The sequence below is a fragment of the Rhinoraja longicauda genome, chromosome 7 (genome assembly GCF_053455715.1).
Source record: "Rhinoraja longicauda isolate Sanriku21f chromosome 7, sRhiLon1.1, whole genome shotgun sequence".
Classification (NCBI taxonomy): Eukaryota; Metazoa; Chordata; class Chondrichthyes; order Rajiformes; family Arhynchobatidae; genus Rhinoraja; species Rhinoraja longicauda.
The window spans coordinates 39,366,357-39,388,692 of NC_135959.1; the positions used below are offsets into that span (position 1 = coordinate 39,366,357).

General features: G+C 42.6%; 2 protein-coding genes across 5 annotated transcripts in view; one reads left to right on the plus strand and one right to left on the minus strand.

Moving 5' to 3' along the window:
- tgds (TDP-glucose 4,6-dehydratase) overlaps positions 1 to 19,134 on the minus strand; it is a 32,950-nt gene extending 13,816 nt beyond the window's left edge. Inside the window, exons 1-6 of one of the 2 annotated variants that reach the window (XM_078403031.1) lie at positions 18,864 to 19,134; positions 12,272 to 12,338; positions 10,888 to 10,956; positions 8,461 to 8,551; positions 6,421 to 6,563; positions 918 to 1,016 (exon numbers count right to left, since the gene is read on the minus strand). In XM_078403031.1, coding sequence (XP_078259157.1) covers positions 918 to 1,016; positions 6,421 to 6,563; positions 8,461 to 8,551; positions 10,888 to 10,956; positions 12,272 to 12,338; positions 18,864 to 18,997 — 603 coding nt within the window. In that variant the 5' untranslated portion in view covers positions 18,998 to 19,134. The remainder of the gene's footprint in view (positions 1 to 917; positions 1,017 to 6,420; positions 6,564 to 8,460; positions 8,552 to 10,887; positions 10,957 to 12,271; positions 12,339 to 18,863) is intronic. The other variant, XM_078403032.1, reaches the window with a different exon arrangement.
- A 101-nt stretch (positions 19,135 to 19,235) lies between these two features.
- gpr180 (G protein-coupled receptor 180) overlaps positions 19,236 to 22,336 on the plus strand; it is a 60,048-nt gene continuing 56,947 nt past the window's right edge. For all 3 annotated transcript variants that reach the window (XM_078402336.1, XM_078402337.1, XM_078402335.1), the window contains exon 1: positions 19,236 to 19,476. In XM_078402336.1, coding sequence (XP_078258462.1) covers positions 19,341 to 19,476 — 136 coding nt within the window. In that variant the 5' untranslated portion in view covers positions 19,236 to 19,340. The remainder of the gene's footprint in view (positions 19,477 to 22,336) is intronic.

Below are 22,336 nucleotides of genomic sequence, written 5' to 3' on the forward strand. Positions count from 1 at the left end.
TGTGATTGTGCATTTCCTAAACAAGAATTTCATACATTTATACAGTCCTTGTATAAGAAGAACATTTCGCAAAAATAAAAAAGTTACTCTGGATCCCAAGGCCTAAATATGCAAGGGAAGCCAAATAAATGTTAAAGAACAATTCAAAACATCTAAATTGGTAATCCTCTGGTTGGGGCTAACACATATATCCAGCAAGAAATCAGATGCCAAAGACCGTGTCGCCGTTGCATCAACAATGACCCTCGATAATGATCATAAGGGGTGGATAACAGTGACTGGGAAGACTGAGTAGTAACAAAAGGACAGATGAATAGCAATTAATGAAAAAGGCTGGTACTAATTGGTGGTGAAGGAAGAGGAGAACAATGATTGGAATAGAGATGGTGGTTAGAGTAACAGAAATGGGATGTGCATTTTAATGGCACAATTGACCAGAAGAGAAGCAGTGATTGCACTTTTTCAAACCACTTGAAAATCCATGTGCATAATATTATCCTTTACCCATTCTGAACTCATTTAGAACCCAGACTATATGTCTTTAACAAATTTGTGTTAATTGTCATTTTCATTTTTATGAAGACTTTTGCATCCATCTTCAAGGGCAATCAGTGATTTTGCTTACAATCTCATCCAAAACTTTGATCTCCAGATAGAAATGAATGGAAATGGAAACTTTAATTAGGTGCTCAAATGATAGGTGAAGATACCATGCAGGCTTTATGCAAGCAAGATATGGCACAACATGTGCAGCATCTGAAATTACTTTTTCAAAGTCTGTCAGCCAAAATCAGAAAACAAAAATCAGTCAAAAATAAGGTTTACGATGAATTTAAAGTACCAGTCAAAAATATTTGTAAGCATGGCAGAAATCCTTAAGAGTATATTCTGACAACATATAATATATAAAAACATACCCTGAAATTTTCCCAATAGGACAAAACTATACATTCAGATGCTGCTTTTGTTGCTGCATAGGGATTTGTGGGACATCTGGGTGATGTTTCATTGAATTCCTATATAAAAGATGACAAAACACATTTACTGGATGTACAATTCTGATATGAAATTGTAAGTATTTTTTTAAAAAGCTTTGAGATGCTTATCTCTGAATATCTGTCCTAGACCCAGCACATTGAGGCAATCAGAATGAAAGCTCATCAGTGCCATTACTTCCTAAGAAGATTGAGGAGATTCAGTAGGTCAACAAATATTCCATCAATACTTCTACAGGTGTACGGTCGAGAGCATAAGGGTAGACACAAAATGCTGGAGTAACTAAGCGGGTCAGGCAACATCTCTGGAGAAAATGGATAGGTGACTTTTTGGGTTGGGACCTTTCTTCAGACTGATTGTGGTAGGGGGAGCAGGAAAAATACTGGAAGCGAAAAGAGGCAGGACAAATTACAGCAGGCAACAGAGGACCCCAGGCAACAGAGGACCTGATAGATGTTGGACAAAGACTGGAGACTGAAACAGGTGCAGGCCCAAGAGGGATGTTATGAAATGTGAAGCTAGTTAACAGACTTTTACTGAAGGGGGGAGAAACTGATGCAAGATCAGCCAGGGTTCAGGGACAGGGAGTGGGCACGGAAAAGTAAGGGCAGGGGAGGGAAGAGGCCGGGGGTAGAAAGGGATGGCGAAGGGAAGTGTTTGTATAAGTTACCTAAAATTGAAGAGTTTAATGCTCATACCATTTAATTTTAGGCTGCCCAAGTGAAATTGGGGTGCTGTTCCTCCAGTTTGCATGTGGCCTCACTCTGGCAATGGAGGAGGCCCAAGACAGAAAGGTCAGTACAGGAATGGGAATTAAAGTTTTTAGCAACTGAGAAATCCAGTAGGCTCTGGCGAATCGAGCACAATTGTTGGGCAAAGCGGTCGCCAAGTCTATGCTTGGTCTCACCAATATACAGGAGTCTACATCGGGAACACCGGATGCAGTTAATAAGCTTTTTTGCCAGGCATGATTCGTCGTGCCTCTTTTCACTTCCAGTTTTTCTCCCGCTCCCCCTACTACAATCAGCCTGAAGAAGGGTCCTGACCCGAAACATCACCTATCCATTTTCTCCAGAAATGCTACCTGACCTGCTGTGTTACTCCAACATTTTGGTATAAACCAGCATCTGCAGTTCCTTATTATTATGGTTGAGAGCATGCTGACAGGTTGCATCATGACCTGGTTCAACAACTTGAACGCCCAGAAATGAAAGAGTCTTTGCCTGGTCCAAATAGAAATGAATGGAGATGGAAGCATTGATTAGGTGCTTAAATGTCTGAATAGACCTCCCCACCATTGAAGGGATCTGCAGGAGGTGCTGCCTGAAAAAGGTAGCCAATATCATCAAAGATCCGCACCACCCTGGTCACTATCTATTTCAAGACTGATATCAGGAGAAGGTGCAGATGCCTAAAGACTGTGACCACCATATTCAAGAACAGCTTCTTCCCAACAACCATCAGGTTCTTAAACACTACACACCAATAACCTCACAATTGTGATCGTCTGTAGACTGTGTCTTTGGTTGCATTATGGACATCGGTTTTTGCATTATTATGGTCACCTAATATTACAATTAGTAATTTATTATATTATTGATTATTATATATTTATCTGTGTGCATTGGGTTTACAGGCCTGTAAGCTGCAACAAGTCAAAATTTTACTTACCCATTCCCAGTACTTAAACAGTCTTGACTCTCTTGAAAGGTTTTTGGTGGTTTGCATTGTTATACTTAGCTATACTTACTTATGCTTTGTTATACTTATTCAATGCGTTAAAGCAGATTCCTTTATTACCACATAACTCTCAATAAGTCTCCAGAAGCAATAGGACAGAAAGTTCAAAAAGCGATGAGACTAATGTCAGAAAAATGGGGGCCATTTTGAGAAGAGGGGTGGTAAATACTGAACTAATTGTGTTATATTTGAATAAGCACAGTATATAGAACAAGGTGGAGGCTGTTGTGGCGCAGTTAAAAATTGGTAGGTACAACTTTGTGGCATCAGACATGGCTGAAAGATGATCAGAGCTGGGAGCTGAACATCCAAGGATACACATCCTATCAAAAAGACTGGCAGGTGGGCAGAGGGGGTAGGGTGGGTCTGCTGGTAAGGAATGAAACTTTTGTCAAGAGGTGACAAACGATCAGGAGATGTAGAATCCTTGAAGGATGAGTTAGGAAACTGCAAGAGTGAAAAGACACTGATGGGAGTTACTGTATATACAGGCCTCTGAACAGTGGCCAAAATGTAGCGTACAAATTACATCAGGAGATACAATTGGCATATAAGAAAGGCAAATGAGTCAATGGAGAAGACAAGAGAAGTATTTAAGATGACAATTTGCAATGGAGCAAATATGACAAGTGACATCTTGCACTCTAGGATCGCAGGAAGTCCAAAAGTGCATGGATAAAGCTGTTGACTACCTAAGCCACACGAGTGGTCATGGGGGATTTCAAACTGCAGATAGACTGGGAAAATCAAGTTGGTACTAGTTCCCAAGAAAAGGAATTAGTAGAGGGCCTACGAGATGGTTTCTTAGAGCAGCGTGCAGTCGAGCTTTCTAGGGAAAAGGCAATTCTGCATTTGGTATTGTGTAATGAACCAGATGAGATTACAGAGCTTAAGGTAAAAGAACCCCAAGAACATAGTGACCATAATATGATATAATTCAACCTGCAGTTTGAGAAAGAGAAGAGGAAATCAGATGTATCTGTATTACTGTTGAGTAAAGGTAAGTACAGAAGCATGAAGCAGGAACTGACTAAAGTTGATTGGAAAGGGAGCCTCGCTGGAATGATGGTGGAGCTGCAATGGCAGGAGTTTCTCGGATTAATTAGGAAGACTCAGGATCTTTTCATCCCAATGAGGAAGAAAGATTCTAAGGGAAGAATGAGGGTACCGTGGCTGACAAAGAAAGTCAAAAGACAGCATAAAAGTAAAAGAGAAGGTATATAATATTGGAAAGATGGAAAGATTAGTGGGATGCTAGACGATTGGGAAGCTTATAAAAACCCACAGAAGACAACTAAAACGGCAATAAGGGAAAAAAAGATGAAATATGAAGGTAAGCCAGCCAATAATATAAAAGAGGACACCTAAAGTATCTTCAGATATATAAACAGTAAAAGAGAGGCAAGAATAAGCATTAGACCGCGGGAAAATGCCGAAAATAAAGTAGAAATAGGGAATAAAGAAATGGCAGATAAGTTCAATAAGTCGTTTGTGTCAGTCATCACAACAGAAGATACCAGCAACCTGCCAGAAATTCCAGGGAGCGAGGCAAAAGAGGGGAAACTATAGGCCGGTTAACCTAATGTCAGTGTTTATTAAGATTTTAGACTCCATTATGAAAGATAAGGTTTCTGAGTACATCGAAGCACGCGATAAAATAGGCTGAAGTCAGCATGGCTTTGTGAAGGGGAGATCTTGCCCGTTAAATCTGTTGGAATTCTTTGAGGAAGTGAATATCAGGGGATAGACAAAGGAGAATCAGTGGATGTTGTTTACTTGGATTTTCAGGCCTTTGATAAGGTGCCACACGTGAGACAAGATGGGAGCCCATATCATATCATATCATATATATACAGCCGGAAACAGGCCTTTTCGGCCCTCCAAGTCCGTGCCGCCCAGTGATCCCCGTACATTAACACTATCCTACACCCACTAGGGACAATTTTTACATTTACCCAGCCAATTAACCTACATACCTGTACGTCTTTGGAGTGTGGGAGGAAACCGAAGATCTCGGAGAAAACCCACGCAGGTCACAGGGAGAACGTACAAACTCCTTACAGTGCAGCACCCGTAGTCAGGATCGAACCTGAGTCTCCGGCGCTGCATTCGCTGTAAAGCAGCAACTCTACCGCTGCGCTACCGTGCCGCCCATGGTAGTAGAGGGAGTAGCATGGGTAGAAGATTTGCTGACTGGTAGAAGGCAAAGAGTGGAAATAAAGGGGGCCTTTTCTGGTTGGCTGCCGGTGACTAGTGATATTCCACAGGGGTTGGTGTTGGGTCTTTTCACATTACGTATTAATGATTTGAATGATGGACTAGAATATAAAAGCGGGGATATAATGCTAATTCTTTATAGGGCACTGGTCAGACTGCCTTTGGAGTATCGTGAGCCGTTTTAGGCCCCACCACTGAGGAAGATGTGTTGGTGTTAGAAGGGTTCCAGAGGAGGTTCACGAGAATGATCCCGGGAATGATTGGATTAACATACGAGGAATGTTTGACGGCTCAGGGCCTATACTCACTGCAGTTTTAAAGGATGAAGGCATCTCATTGAAACTTACTGAATAGTGAACGGCCTGGATAGATTGGTGTGGAGAGGATGTTTCCACAAGAGGGAGAGTCTAGGACCAGAGGGCATAGCCACAGAATAAAATTGTGTACCTTTAGAAAGGAGATGAGGAAACATTTATTTAGCCAGTGGGTTGTGAATCTGTGGCTGTGGAGGTCAAGTTTGGGGGTATTTTTAAAGCAGAGATTGATAGGTTTTTGATTAGTAAGGGTGTGCAAGGTTACAGGGAGATGAGGAGAATGGGGTTGAGAAGAAAAGATAGATCAGCCATGTTCTAATGGTAGACCAGACTCAATCAGCCATATGGCATAATTCTGCTCATATGTCTTCTGAACAATCTCCAGTCTCACCTCCACTGGAGCCAAAATGCTCAATCATAAGAATCACTGAATCTATATTTATGAAAACATTACACTTAGCTATTTCTAAACTGAACATTGGAAATATTTAATCATATGTCTAAACAACTGATCTGCATTCTCATAACTAATGAAAATACAGAATTGTCTATTGGTCTTTTTGCTCGATCTTACAGCTACAATTGCACTGTTATTTCTTAGGTAAATCCTATTGAAATCATCCATTCAACAGTCGTAGAGCTCAGCAATCCCACTACAATACAAATCAAAGCTCTGCTGTCCCTTTCATAACCATAAGGTGGAGTTGCTGCCTTACTTCGCCAGAGACTCGGGTTCAATCGGGTGCTGCCTGTACAGAGTTTGTATATTCTCCCTGTGAAGACATGGATTCTCTCCAGGTTCTCCAGTTTCCTACCACACTATAAAGACGTAGAGATTTGTCGGTTAATTGGCTTCTGTAATTGTAAAAATTGTCTCTCGTGTGTAGGATAGTGCTACTGCACGGTGATTGCTAGTTGGCTTGGATTTGGCGGGTCGAATAGCCTTTTTTTCCCCACTGTATGTCTAAAGTAGTCTGAAGTAAAGTTAAACAGCTAATAGCAGATGGAGGTTTGCCAGAAAGGATTTTAACAGTTCAATGCCATGGCTCATCACTGACTTTTAAGTGCAATAATGAGTGGGATTAAATTGCCTTGGCAGTAAAGTCCCATGATCTGAGTACAAAACAAAAAGACACATCTGTTCATTAGTTACCTCTTCAACACTTCCTCCATAGACTTCATCAGTACTAACATGAATGAATTTTTCAACATTAGCCTGATAAGCAGCTTTCACTAGGATTTCTGTACCATAAATATTCACGTTTTTGAATTCTGAAGAGCACCAAAATGACTTATCTGGGGACAAAAAATTAAAGCAAATTAATGTACCAGCAGCATGGAATTCTTGATCAGAAACAACAATTTAAAATGAAAGCTCCAAACTATTTATGTGCATATATATTTTTCTTTAAACACCCAAATACACAAATCCTAATCCGATTTAGATGTGGTCAAGTACCTCAAAATCATTCTTTTATATGTGATCTTATTGCCTGATCTACAATTATAATAACATTTGTGGAGAGAGACATCACACAGTCATTTTCCTTTGGGAGGGGAATCAAGAACTAGAGGGCATAGGTTTAAGGTGAGGAACCTGAGGAGCAACGTTTTCTCACAGAGGGGGGTGGGTATATGGAACGAGCTGCCAGATGAAGTATTGAGCCAGGTACAATGATAACATTTAAAAGACATTTGGACATGTACGTTGATAGGAAATATTTAAAGGGATATGGGGCAAGTGTGAGCAAACGGAACTAGCTTGGATGGAGATCTTGGTTGGCATGAAAAAGTTGGCTAAAGGGCTTGTTTCCATGCTGTATGATGCTACGACACACAGTAACACTTGGACAGAGTCTAGACCAATGGATTTTATTTCCAGGTATAACTATCCAATTATACAAAAGTATGTGAAAAAAGATCCTTAAATTGGGATAATTTGAAAATCTGCTGAATCAATTTAGCTTTGAGGCGGAGACAGAAAAAACCCCAAATTAAATACCGAAATTTGTTAATAATATTTTCAGATAATCTGTGGAAGATACAGCAAGAAAACAGGTCCTTCAGCCCACCGGGTGCACGCCGACCATCAGTTACCTGTTTACGCCTGTTCTATGTTATCCTACTTTCTCATCCACTCCTGACATACTGCCAACAGTAGTATACTATACTACCATACTACCAAGGGCAATTTACAGAGGGCCAATTAATCTACAAACCCGCATATCTTTGGGATGTGGGAGGAAACCGGAGAAACCAGAAGAAACCCACAGGGTCACAGGGAGAACGAGCAAACTCCATACAAACAGCACCTGAGGTTGAGAGGCAGAGGGTCTACCAGCTGCACCACTGTGCCGCCTTGTGGTTAAAAAGGATTTTGATTCTGTGTTAAAATTCTAGTCAAAAGAATAAAAAGAGGTACAACACCATCACACTGGCTCTAAATTTACTCGCTGCTCTGATAGCATCACTTTACCTGTAAGCTTCCTGACTGCTCTTTGTGGCAGAAGTCTACACTAGTATAATCTGTAACCTATATTGGTATATTCTCGCTCTACTGATACAATAAAGCCAGGTTCAATGAGGATTGCAAAAGTTATACTCGCAGCAGAATCAAACGTAGCAGAAAGTGAGGTACCATCTTGGTAAAGTTGTGACAGAAAACTACATGTGTTCTAAACAGCTTACAACAGACAGATCTAAGCTATCCCACAACTAACTGCCCACATCAAATTCCTAACATATTGTCATGAGTAGTGGCAGAAAAGGAAATAATCAACAGGAGGAATGAAAAGCAGAAATGTTGGCACTACTCAATAGGTTTGGCATTATCTGAGAAAAAGAGAAACAGATTTAACACTTCGGCTCAAAGGGCCTTTATCAGGAAAGACAAATCCAAGAATATCCTCCGCTTTAATGATAGTGGGGCGCAGCATAAACTCTAATGATGATTTTGAAATGTTCGCAATCACGTTCAGCAAAGTTGAAAAGAGTATTATGCAATTCTGCTTTAAAGTAATACATTAACATGTATAAAAAATTAGTTTCACATAAGACTTCACAACAAAGAGCTTATTGATATTGTAAAATTGAACCACGTATGGATAAAACCAAAATTCTTCAATTTTATGTATAAAATGAATTTGTAATAGGAAGTAATATACTGAAAATATTTTTTACTGAAATGCCTTACCAACGTGAGTCTGTGCAGCAAAATGTAAAACAATATGAATGTTTTCAGTTCCAAACAATTGCTTCATAAAATATTCGTCACAAATATCACCCTACAAATAAGAAATAGTAATTATTTATTTACATGCTTATAATAAAAGTTCTGCATTTATGTTTCATTAAAGTCTTAAGTATTGAATGTAATTTAAAATACATCAACAAATTTTATAAAAGAAAATAAACAGAAATTTACAAACAGATAAAACGACCTACAAAATCAAATATGCAGCACCTTTTTGTTTTAAAAACATATAACTCTTGCTGATCCTGAGTTTTCTCATGAAGCTATGGAGAGAGATCAGTGGAAAAAATGAAATTCTGATTTATTTCAAACTGCTTCACTCGTTTTCGGATTGGTGACCATTTTGACAAAATGGTAAACATTTATTCCTCACCCTTGCTTTTAAAAGTAGCTAAACAAAGCAGTGAATTAAGATTAGAGAGGTACTTTTTCTAACATTTCATCATGTTTGCTCGCTAGTGGATGAAAATGATGCCAGGATACTTCCTGAAAAACAAGTTCAATAATGCTATGAGCAACCTTAACCAATTTCACCAAAACAAATTAGTTAGCTGTCTTGCTTGAAGTTTACATGATTTTATAGTGTGTCAATTGCCTACCTTTCAGGAGTGAAATTAGGAAATATTTAATTTCAAGAGTGAAGTTAGGATACAAGTGTTAATAGAAATTTATAACAATCTTCCACAATGGCAATTGAAACTTAAGACAATAGTTAATTTTCAAAATCCCAAATTGATAATGTTTTGGATAATTGGAAATATTAGAACATATAGGATTATTTGGAATTGTGTAACAGATCATCATCATTCATATCTCACTGAAAGGGTAGATACCGTATCCCTGTTTATGTTTCATAAACAAGAATACATTTCATATGTTGTTTACTGACATAAAGGTAATCAAATAAATATGTAATATCTTTCCAACTATTCTGCAAATTAGATCATTAATGCTGGATTTGTTCTAGTGGCATTGTTCAAACCAACCTTGCCTGGTTAGAAACACTATTATACAATGGCTGGAATTCCTATAGAACATTTATTTATGAAATGGTTAATCACCCCATCATGGCAGCAACATAACAATCAATGTCTATTATAAAGGATAATAATGACAGCATTCTGAACATCAAATATTGCAATTTTTCAAAATGCAAGACTAAATGATTACCCCATACTTAAAAACAGTGTAAACATTACATTTAGAACTACAGGAAAGATGCACTTAATGCAATGATGGAATGCAAGAGGGCAACCAGAACAGATTCATGAGGATGTTTGAGTTGAAAAGGAAAGATTGAATAAACTGGATCTATTTTCCCTAAGGCATAGGAGGATGAGAGGTGACGTAATAGAAGTCAAGGTTGAACACCGATTTTTTGGCATCCTCGGTTCCAGAGCATTTCTGGGTTATCCGCTTTTCTGGACCAACAGAGGTCACGTGATATTGAAATGACAAACACCCCCGGCCCACTAATGATGCCCCTCCTGTGTCTCTAAAGCACCATGTAGTGCCAGAAACTTAAAACAAATATAAAATGTAAACTGAATGTGAATGGAATAACCTGCCGAACCATCCCTGGCATCCACTGTCTCCCCGGTCATTTGGAGCCCTGGCTTCCAACACCATTCCCGACTCGCGAAGTGCACCAGCGAGCCCTTCTTCACCCACTGCAGTGATACGTCTGTTGTTGCAGCTCCCACATTATAGCCCCTGTGGACAGTGTTTCTTCACGTCGCTATCTCATGATACGGCTCTTATAAGACGTTGGTTAGGCCACATTTGGAGTGCATTGTGCAGTTCTAGTCGCTCCATTACAAGAAGGATGTGGAGGTTTCGGAGCGGGTGTAGAGGTGGTTTATCAGAATTCTGCCTGGATTAGAAGGTTTCAGATACAAGGCAGTTGGATGAACTTGCATTGTTTTCTACGGAATGTCAGAGGTTGAGGGGAGACTTGATCGGAGTGTTTAAAATCATGAGAGGCATAGATAAGGTAGACAGTCATTTTCCTCAGGTGGAAATGACAAACACCAGAGAGCATAGTTAGAAGGTCTTCTTCTTATCGAGTCCACGTCACAAGACTAGAAATTGTTCAGCCAGAGCTGAACACACTTCTCAGCATCTGCAAACAATGGCGTTTTGTGCTTCTTGTGCATAGTGGTGGAAAGATTGGTGGAAACAGGGCGAGAGGGGGAAAGTTTAATGGAGACTAGACCAAGTGGACCCGTTGGGCCCAAACCTCTCCTATATTGGTGCAGCACCCTCTCCTTCCCCCCCCCCCCCACTCCCCCCTTCCTCTCCCCCCACTTCATTCCCTCAACCCCCCTGTTCCAATATGAAGCTTATCAGCTTAACTGATTTACATACCTGTATAAATTTGTAGTTTTTTCTGCTGGAAACTGTTTTCAAATTCTTTAGGCTTGCACAGTAATCAAGCTGTAGGGGGGAAAGTAGTAATTAAAGAAATTGAAATAAAATACCTGACTTATTTTTGTACAGCATGACATTCACACCAGGTTCTCGTTAACCAGCTATCCACATATCCCCTCAATTGTCAGTGGGTGGCCAGAGTGAGCATCAACATCGGGAACATGGAGGCAGGAATGAAGGAGGTGTGAAGCTAGAGGTGGGACTTCAAGCACAGACCAGCTGTGTGGCCAGAAAAGGACTTGGGACACAGGGTGTCAGGAACTTGTAAGGGTTTGCAGCCAGAGGGAGAATACGGAGTGCTTGACAAGATGACACGTATAAAATTGTTATATCCATGGACGGAGAGCTGCTGTTTATCATTGTAGGTTCAGTGTCATCAAGAGTTAAGAGTGTTTAATCGTCATATGTACCGAATCGGAACAATGAAATTCTTACTTGCAGCAGCACAACAGGTTTGTAAACACAATACTCTATGGATAGCATAATAAACAAACAAAAAGTTCAATAAGATACCCAATATAGTGTAAACCAAAACCCAAAATCCCTAGTGCAACCAAGACAGTTTAAATTTCGAAATTTAGTTGGAGTTTGTTGTGTTGAATAGCCTGATGGTTGTTAGGAAGAAACTGTTCCTGAACCTGGATGTTACCATTTCCAGACTCCTATACCTTCTTCCCGATGGCAGGAGTGAATTCAGAGCATGGCCAGGGTGATGTGGGTCTTTGATAATGCTGCCTGCCTTTTTGAGACAACACCCCAATAGATCCCTTCGAGGGTTTTTTGGTCTCATATCTGAGGAGGGATGTGCTTGCATTGGGAGGGCCCAGAGGAGGTTTACTAGAATAATCCCAGGGGTAACATACAATGACTCTGGGTTTGCACTTGCTGGAGTTAGGATGAGGGGATATCTCATTGAAACTTACCGTATAATGAAAGGCCTGGATAGAGTGGATGTTCCCATTAGTGAGAGTCGATTACCAAATGGCATAGACTCAGAATAAAAGCACACACAAGGATTACTGAGGGTGCCAAAGGTTACGGAGAGAAGGCAGGAGAATGGGGTTGGGAGGGAAAATTAGATCAGCCATGATTGAATGGCAGAGTAGACTCAATGGGCTGAATTGCCCCATTCTGCTCCTATGACATGATGGGGATATCAGTACCTGTGATGGACTGGGCAGTGGCCACCACTTTTTGTAATCTCCTTCACTCCTGGGCATTCAAGTTGAGATTTTTCTGTTATCTGAGGAAAGACTGTGTCCTTATTCTTACAAGTACGGATGACAATGCACAACAACCTCATAGTTTTCACCAGACTTACCTTGTCTAAATTTATGATCAAATAATCTGGATATCTTTCCAACAGGCAAATAATCACATGCGATGCACTTCAAAAGAAAAACAAATTGGATCACTCACTTCATGAAAATTTATCTGGGAATTGTATATTTCAATCATTCTCGTAAATTGACGTTTGGTACTAAAGAGAAACTTGTATTATACTTTACTGACTTAAAAGCCATCCAATACTGACAAATCAATTGACATTTTGTTTTGAAACCAAATACTTATTAAGTAAAGAATTTAGTGCAGCTAAATATTTAATTGTTAGACTTGGAGATTTCATAAAGCTAAATAAGATATTATATTTTCATTTGAACCCCATATTTAAATTTACTTGGTCATTATAAAACTTATACAGCATGGAAAAATGCCCTTTAACCCAACTTGTCCAAACCAAACTGAGCTTGTTCCATTTGCTTGCATGTTACCCATACCTCTCCTACTCACATAGATGGCGGCGCGCACGGACGCAGCGGCTCACAGCTCTCCCTTTCGGTGCGTTTTATGTGTGTTATCTGTGTTATGTCTGTTAGTCAATTTTAGTCATGAAAATCAGGAAAATCAGGCAAATCCTACCTACAACCGAAAGGATCTTCTGATCATAGGATTCCAGTGCAATCGGGACCTTGTGCGCGAATTTCCACACCCGCGAAATATACCGGAAGAGATAGCCAGGACACCGGGCGCTCCGTGGATAGTTGTCGGCGCGAACAGGCGTCGCAGGCGGAGGAGAAACAGGAAGCAAAAGCGAGGATGCCGGTCCGGTATACTTGCCAAGCTAAAGAGACAGCCACACAAACCACCGCTACCCAGCATGTTTCTCACCAACGCCAGATCCATCATCAACAAAATGGACGAACTAAAACTACAGATATCAGCAAACAAACTCGTGGAGGACTGTTGCATTCTCTTAGTAACAGAGACATGGCTTCATCCACTTATCCCAGACGGAGCCATTGAGCTAGCCGGGCGTACAGCGTTTCGTTGGGACAGAAACATCGACTCCGGTAAGAGCAAGGGGGGGGGGTTATGCATTTACGTGCACAACAGCTGGTGCACTAACATCCAAATCATAGATAGCCACTGTTCTCCTGATCTGGAGTCCCTAACAGTTAAATGCAGGCCTTTTTACCTTCCTCGCGAATTTACAGGGGTTATAGTAACAGCAGTCTACATCCCACCGAATGCTAACGCTAGCACAGCTTTAGGCTACCTGCTCGGTGCAATAAACTCACAACAGAGCACATATCCAGAAGCAGCCCACATCATAGCCGGGGACTTCAACCATGCAGACCTAAAGTCAGTTCTCCCGAAACTTGAACAACACATAAGATGTGCTACCAGGGGGAAAAACACACTAGACAAGGTTTACTCAAATATTAAGAAGGGTTTCAGGTCAGCACCACTACCACACCTGGGGCAGTCAGATCACCTGTCCATATTCCTAACTCCAGCATACACCCCACTCAGGAGGAAAGCTCCAGTCACCATAAAGACTGTTAAGACATGGCCTGAAGGAGCTTCCTCGCAGCTGCAGGATTGCCTCGAAAGGACCAACTGGGATATTTTTGAGGATCAGGACTTGGAGGAGTACACATCAACTGTACTTTGCTACATCAAAAACTGTGTTGACAATGTCACCGTCGACAAACGCATCCGGTTGTATCCCAATCAAAAACCCTGGATGACAAAGGATGTCAGGTCTCTCCTCAAGGACCGTAACACCGCCTTCAGGTCTAGTGATAGAGCTCTATACAGTGCTGCTAGAACCAACCTGAAGAGAGGCATCAAGGATGCCAAGGCGTCCTACAAGAGGAAGATTGAGGACCACTTTTCCAACAATGACCCACGGCGGGTATGGCAAGGCATCCAGCACATCACCAACTACAAGACCAGCAACCGCACGACTGCCGACGGCGACGCCTCGCTGGCAGAGGAACTTAACTGTTTCTTTGCTCGTTTCGAGGTGAAAGCTACAGTGGCAGACATAACACCCTCTCCAGCACCTGACAGCAACACCTTCACTGTGCAGGAGTATGATGTTAAGCGCGTGCTCAGAGCAGTGAATCCCAGGAAAGCTGCAGGCCCCGATGGTGTGACGGGCAGAGTGCTGAGGGAATGTGCAGACCAATTATCTGAGGTCTTCACAAAAATCTTCAACCTGTCCCTTTTAAAATCCACCATCCCTCCCTGCCTGAAGTCCGCCATAATCATCCCACTGCCGAAAAAGTCTGTCATCAGCGGTCTTAACGACTACCGTCCGGTAGCACTCACACCGGTCATCACAAAGTGCTTCGAGAGACTGGTCCTGCAGCACATCAAAGCCAGCCTCCCACCCACCTTCGACCCATACCAGTTTGCCTACAGAGCAAATAGGTCTACAGGGGATGCCATCGACACTGCTCTTCACACTGCACTGACCCACCTTGAACACCAGGGGAGCTATGTGAGGATGCTCTTCCTCGACTTCAGCTCTGCCTTTAACACGGTCATCCCGAGCAGACTGGTCACCAAACTTTCCGACCTTGGATTTTCCCAAACCATCTGCCAATGGATCAAGGACTTCCTGACCAACCGCCCCCAGACCGTCAAAATAGGCCCTCACCTCTCCTCCACCATTACACTGAGCACCGGCTCACCACAGGGCTGTGTGTTGAGCCCCATCCTTTACTCCCTCTACACTCACGACTGCGCCCCCACCCATCCCACCAACACCATCATCAAGTTCGCGGATGACACGACTGTGGTTGGACTCATCTCAGAAGGAGATGAGACAGCCTATAGGGATGAAATCCAAAGGCTGGCAGCATGGTGTTCAGTGAACAATCTGGTCCTGAACTCCTCCAAAACAAAGGAACTTATAATTGACTTTAGAAAAACCAGTGGAGATTACGACCCACTCTACATCAATGGGGTCTGTGTGGAAAGGGTACCAGCTTTCAGGTTCCTGGGTACGCACATCGCAGAGGATCTTACCTGGTCTACCAACACCATCACCACAGTAAAGAAGGCACAGCAGAGACTCCACTTCCTGAGGATCCTCAGGAAAACCAACCTGCAGGAGAAGCTCATGTTGTCCTTCTATCGCTGCTCCATCGAGAGTGTGCTGGCATACTGTATAACCACATGGTATGCCAGCTGCTCAGAAAAGGACAGGAAGGCCCTTCAGAGGGTCATCACGACGGCCCAGAAGATCATCGGCTGCTCACTGCCCTCCCTGGAGCACCTGTTCAGCCTACGCTGCCTCAGTAGAGCAAGCAAAATAATAAAAGATCCATCCCACCCCGGCCACCGTCTGTTTGTTCATCTGCCCTCTGGTCGACGTTTCAGGTCGATCAAATCCCGAACAAACAGACTTAAGAACAGTTTTTACCCCAGGGCCATACGAGAACTGAACACTACCTTTGCACTAGGCAACACCGTTAAAAAATCTTGTACTTAATATAATTGTATTTAATTGTATTTATGTATTTATTTGTTTTTGCATTTATTGCATATATGTTTGTACGCACCGTCAGGATTGGCTATTTTTTAATTTCGTTGTACTCATTGCAATGACAATAAATGAATATTATATTATATTATATCTGTTTAAATGTCTTTTAAACATTGTGATGGTACCCACTTTTACAGCTTCCTCCGAGTTTGTTTAAATACACCTATCACTCACTGTGTGGAAAAAGCTGCCCTACCTTTAAATCCTTCTCCTCTCACCTTAAACGTCTGCCCTCAAGTTTTACAGTCCCCTATGTTGGGAAAAGACTGACCATTCACTTTATCTTTGCACCTCATAATTTCATATATTTCGATAAGAATGCCAATTAGCACCCTATGCTTTACAACAAAAAAAAGTACCGGCCTTTTGAGCCTCACCTTATATCAAGCCCTCCAGTCCTGGTAACGTCTTTCACAAAATGTGTAGGAAAGAACTGCAGATCTGGTTTAAACCGAAGGTAGACACAAAATGCTGGAGTAACTCAGCGGGACAGGAATGGGTGACGTTTCGGGTGGAGACCCTTCTTCAGACTGAAGTCTCGACCCGAAATGTCACCCATTCCTTCTCTCCAGAGACACTCCTGCTGAGTGTCTGCTGAGTTACTCCCGCATTTTGTGTCTAATGTCCTTCACAATCCTTTTCTACACCTAGCTTAACAAATTTCTTCCCATTGCTCAATGAAAAGAGCTGCACACAATACTCTAAGTACAATCACATGAATGACTTGTAAAGTTGAATCATGGTGCTCCAACATCTGAATGTCCTCCGTGCCCTAACTAATGGGTGCAAGTGGGCTAAATGCCTTGTTCATCACCTTGTATCACCACTTTCAGGGAACTCTTTACCTGTACCCCTAGGTCCCTCCATTCTGCAACATTCTCCACAGCTCTTTTATTTACTGTGCAAGTCCTGCTCTAGTTTATTTTACAAAAATGCAACACCTTGTACTTGTCCTAGTTTATTCCCTCTCCATTATTTGGCCTAGATCCTGTTCTAATCTTACATAACCTTCACCATTGTCCAATACACCACCAATTTTGGTATAATCCACAAACTTTATCGGCATCTGTTAAAAATGTTGTCATCCAAATCATTAATTTAGATAACAAACAGTGGACTCACCATTCATCCCTATGGCACACCACTAGTTACAGGCCTCTAACCTATATAACAACCACCCACTACTCCTTCCACCAAACCAATTTTGTATCTAATTGGCTAGTTCACCCCAGACCATAGGAGACTTAATCTTCTGGGCCAGCTTACCATGCAGGACCGTGTCAAATGCCTTATCGAAGACATCTCCCACCATTCCCTAATGAACCAACTCATCACTTCTTCAAAAGACACAATGAAATCTATGAGTCACAATTTCCCATGCCAACCATCCCTAAGCAGTCCTTGCCACAGACCGGTCAGTGCCCATGATGACCCCTGTCCACGGTCGAAAGCGTCTATATTGGGCACGCGAGCGTTGGAACTGAACCTTGGAGCAGTGGAAGAAGGTCGCCTGGTCCAATGAGTCCTGTTTTCTTTTAGATCATGTGGATGGCCGTGTACGTGTGCGCCGTTTACCTGGGTAAGTGATGGCACCAGGATGCACTGTGGGAAGATGACAAGCCGGTGGAGGGAGTGTGATGCTCTGGGCAATGTTCTGCTGGTAAACCCTGGGTCCGGCCATTCATGAGGACGTCAATTTGACACGTGTCACCTACCTAAACATCGTTGCAGACCAGGTACACCCCTTCATGGCAATGATATTCCCTGTTTGCAGTGGCCTCTTTCAGCAGGATAATGCGTCCTGCCACACTGCACACATTGTTCAGGAATGGTTTGAGGAACATGATGAAGTGGTCACGGTGTTGCCCTGGCCTCCAAATTCTCCAGATCTCAATCCGATTGAGCATCTGTGGGATGTGCTGGATTGACAACTCTGATCCACGGAGGCTCCACCTCGCAACTTACAGGACTTGAAGGATCTGCTGCTAATGTTTTGTTGCCAGATACCACAGGACACCTTCAGGGAGGACCACACGGAGGACCAATAGCATATTAGGCAGGTGGTCATAATGTTTTGGCTCATCAGTGTATGTGGAGGGAATGGACAGACTATGTTTCAGAACAGGATTCTTTTTTAGACTGCTGGATTGAGGCAGAGCAAGTCAGTGATAGGTGGATACAGGTGGTGGGGTGATTGGTAGATGAGTCAAGTTAGTGACAATAGCTGGTACAACTCATTAAAAAAAACATTTAGGTACATGGATAGGAATGGGCCAAACATAGCCAATTGGGACTCGCTTGGATGAGACATTTTCATTGGCCTGGATGAGTAGTCCTGAAGGGCCTGTTCTGTGTTCCCTGTTTCTGACTCGCTATGATCAACTTGGTCAATTGTGTTTATCTTCAGTAGTCACTCTGGATCAAGGATGGCTTGCTTTTCATCTAATCATGTGGATTTTGAGGTGGTTGAAGAGGTCTTTATGGGAACAGACTATGCCATATGTGGGGCAGTTGGTGCTGAATCAAACTTATGGGTGGGTAGTGTAGAAAGTGAGGCACTCTTTCCACAATTTTCAGCTTCTACACGTTTCCAACTAAGACTTTTGGTTCCCAGTACTTTCCGGCATGCTCATTCAACATTTCCATCGCCAAATATTCCACAAACTGAAGGAGATCTTTCACTTTTTCAAAGTTTAAAAAACCTTGGAGTATTTTCCTTGTCTTCCTGGTGAGTGACGACAACGAGTTTGTCAATTTCCGCGTTATACCATACTATACTAATCCCAGTCTGAAGAAGGGTATCGACCCGAAACGTCGCCCATTCCTTCTCTCCAGAGAGGCTGCCTGTCCCGCTGAGTTACACCAGCATTTTGTGTCTATCTAATCCCAGTGACTCCGTGTCAGACCAATACCCAACCCTGGCTATACCAGCCCAAGTACCCCTCTGCCAGCATTTCTTCCACCTTGCTGATGTTCCTGCTTTCACGGCAGCTAGATATTGCTTCCATGTCAGCTATCCCATATTACTCGCGTCCCCCTCCTCACACTCACTGCCAGAGCATCCGATACCTACATAAATCCGGCACCGCCCGTCACTAGCAGCCGCTTGCGGAAGGTGGAGGGGGTCGAGCCGGCTCCCCGGGTCGCCTCGGACATCCTCCTCCTGCTCCACCGCAGCCCAGCCCGCCGTAAAGTGTACACGTCCATGCCTCAAACATCACATTCCAACCAACGCCCCAGATTCAGATGCCTGTGAAACACGTGCAGTACACAATTAATGACTCGTTTTACAAAATCAATGACTAGATTGTTTTGCGGCGATGCGATTTATTCTCTTCCGGCATTCGACGGGCTGAGCTTTACCACAGGTGTTGTTATGGTGGGCACTTTGCGACACCGCTGACACGTTGGAGAGCCCGCCTCCGCCGCCGCCCGTCGCCAATGGGAACCGAGGCAGCGGCGAGGATGGATGGCGTCGCTCTGCAGCCGAGACAGACAGGAGGGTGACAGGAGGTGGCAGAGTTAAGGATTTTAATAAGCAACCGAAGCAATGAAGCTTCTAATCCTTACCACTTTTGCAGAGGTGCTGGTGTTGATGTGTGATGGGAAAACGGTGACTGGGTTTTTCAGCAGCGATGTGGCGAGACAGAGTGGAGCACAGCAAGTTGCTAAGTTTCTGTTTCATGGTAGGCGCTGATATAATTCATTGTAAGCATTTGTTGCAAACATTTTGCAAATCGTTTTGCTACTTTGTTAGCATTTTTTAGCTAATTTATTGGTTTAAAATATGAACAGCAGTCCGCTATTATCAATATTGACTTAACTGCATTTTATCAGCCGATTACTTTTAATAACTTACGGCACTGGAAATATAAAATGACAACAGGTAATTGACGCGTGGCTGGTGGTCAGCAGCGAATTCTCCTTCGTGGCGTAACTTGGGTTGGGAACACTTCAAGGATAGGCTGGGGTGTGTCTGCGGACGGGGCGTCGGCATTGCCAACACATCATGACTCCAGAACAACTACTATCCCCGAATCGTTCATCTCAGAAGGAGATGAAAACTGAACGTGGTAAACTGGGATCCCAAATTTGAAAAACAAATCAAAAACGATGTCCAATACTAGAAGAGGGAAGGGAAATGAATGGTCGGAGGAGAATGTAAGGTGGATGCAAAGAGGCTCGAAATTGAATAAAAAGTGATCAGTAGTAGTGCAGCTGGTGGAGCTGCCTCATAGGGCCAGAGTCCCAGGTTCAATCCTGACCTTGGATCCTGTCAGTGTGGAGTTTGCACGTTCTCTGTGACTGTGTGGTTCTCTTTGGTTGCTCTGGTTTCCTTCCACATGCACAGACTGGGACATACTCAGGGCAAGAGGATTAGACGGGGCAGAATTTGTATTGGGGAACGAAGCTGGACAGGTGACGCGTTGCGGTAGAAAAAGAATTTTGAGATAGTGGTCATAATTCCATAAATTTTAAGGTTGTTTTGAATAAGGATAGATCTGGATGTTGGGGGAAGGAACTTAATTGGGGCAAAGCAGATTACAATGTCATTAGGCAGGAGCTAAGGAGGGTAGATAGGAATCAGTTGTTATTGGATGTCCACAGAGGACAAGTGGGTGTTGTTTAAAGGCCAGCTGATCAAAGTGCAGGATCAGCATGTACCAGTAAGAAGGAAGGTAAGGATGGCAAGGTAAGGGAACTGTGGATGACTAAGGAGATGGTTAACAGTCAGGAAGAAAAAGGAAGCATATGTCAGGAGTGGCATCAAACGGGGCTTATGAGGAATATAAAGCAAGTAGGAAAGAACTCAAGCTGGTGATTAGAAGTACCAGAAGGTGCCATGGAATGTCATTGGCAAGTTGGATTAAGGCAAATCCCAAAGTGTTTTATGTATACATTAAAAATAAAAGGTGACCAAAAAAAAGATAAAGGGGGGAATCTATGCTTGGAGTTAGACAATGTAGATAAGGTACTAAACTGGTACTCTGCAACTGAAGGAGAAGGACTTGGAGGACAGCTGGGTTAGTGTGAAGAACACAAATATGCTAGGGCAGTTTAGGTGAAGGAGGTGGTGCTGAGGTTCTTGAAGAATATTAAGGTGGATAACCCCCCAGGGCCTGAGGGATCTCCCCCAGTTTAGTGAGGGAGGCAAGAGAGGAGATTGCAGGGGCCTTGTTGAGAATCTTTGTTCTTCTCTTGCAAAGGATGAGGTTTTGGAGGACTGGAGAGTGACCAATATTATCCCTTAGTTTAAGAGAGGAAGTAGAGAGAATCCAGGGAACTATAGGCCAATGAGCATTATGACAGTGGTAAGGAAACTATTGGTGAGAATTCTTCGAGATAGGATTTACTCCCATTTGGAAGAGAATTAGCTAATTGGGAATAGCCAGTATGGCTTTGTATGTGGCAGGTCACATCTCACTAACCTGATTGAGATTTTGGAAGAGGTGACAAAAGAAATCAGTGAAGGTCGGATGGTGGATATTGTATACATGTATTTTAATAAGGCTTTTGATAAGGTTCCTCGTGGTAGGCTGATCCAGAAGATTAAGAGGGAGGGGATTCACGATGAATTGGTCAAACTGATATTTCTTGTTTGCTGTGTATCTTTCTTGTTTGCTGTGTATTTCCAACATTTTCTGCTTTTATTTATTGTTATTCAGGTTGTATTGTCCTACCATTAACTCTGGAGAAAGGGATCCCTGGTTCACCACTGAAGTGGCTTTGATTGATGCAAACTAGCTGTATTTGTTTACACAGAATCTTTTACCCAGATTCTGTGCATGCACTTTATCGATATCCTTCATGGTCTTATACATCTCAGCCTCCAAGGAATATTGTCATAGCCTGCCCAACCTCTCCCTATAGCTCGGGCCCTAGAATCCTGGCAACATCCTCATAAATCATCTCTGTCCTCTTTGTAGCTTAACAGCATTCTTCCCAGAGCAGAGAGACCAACACAGAACACAATACTCCAAATGCAGCTTCATCAATGTCTTGTACAGCTGTAACATAACATCCCAACTTCTATAGACCCAAAAAGCTGGAGTAACTGCAGATCTGGTTTAAATCGCAGGTAGACACAAAATGCTGGAGAAACTCAGCGGGACAGCCAGCATCTCTGGACAGAAGGAATGAGTGACGTTTCGGGCCAAGACCCTTCTTCAGACCCGACTTCTATAGTCAATACCTGACAAATGAAGGCCAATGTACCGGGATTGGTCATAGACCTATTTGTTCAAATTATGTAGCATATGTAATATAATAAGGCAGTAGATATGCAAACAAATTTCAACAAAGAAAATCTAGCCCATTTCAGAATGCTGAATAATGGGATGTATTAATTACTGCATATCCATCTCTCTGCGTTTGAAAAAATGGCTATTATGCTTGTTTACACAAAAGGACACAAAGTGCTCAGTGGGTGTCGCGGCATCTATGGAGAACATGGATAGGTGTTGCCGGGTCAGGACCGTTGTTCAGTTTGAAGAAGTGTCCTAACCCGAAACGTCACCTATCCAAGTTCTTCAATTAATCCCTTCT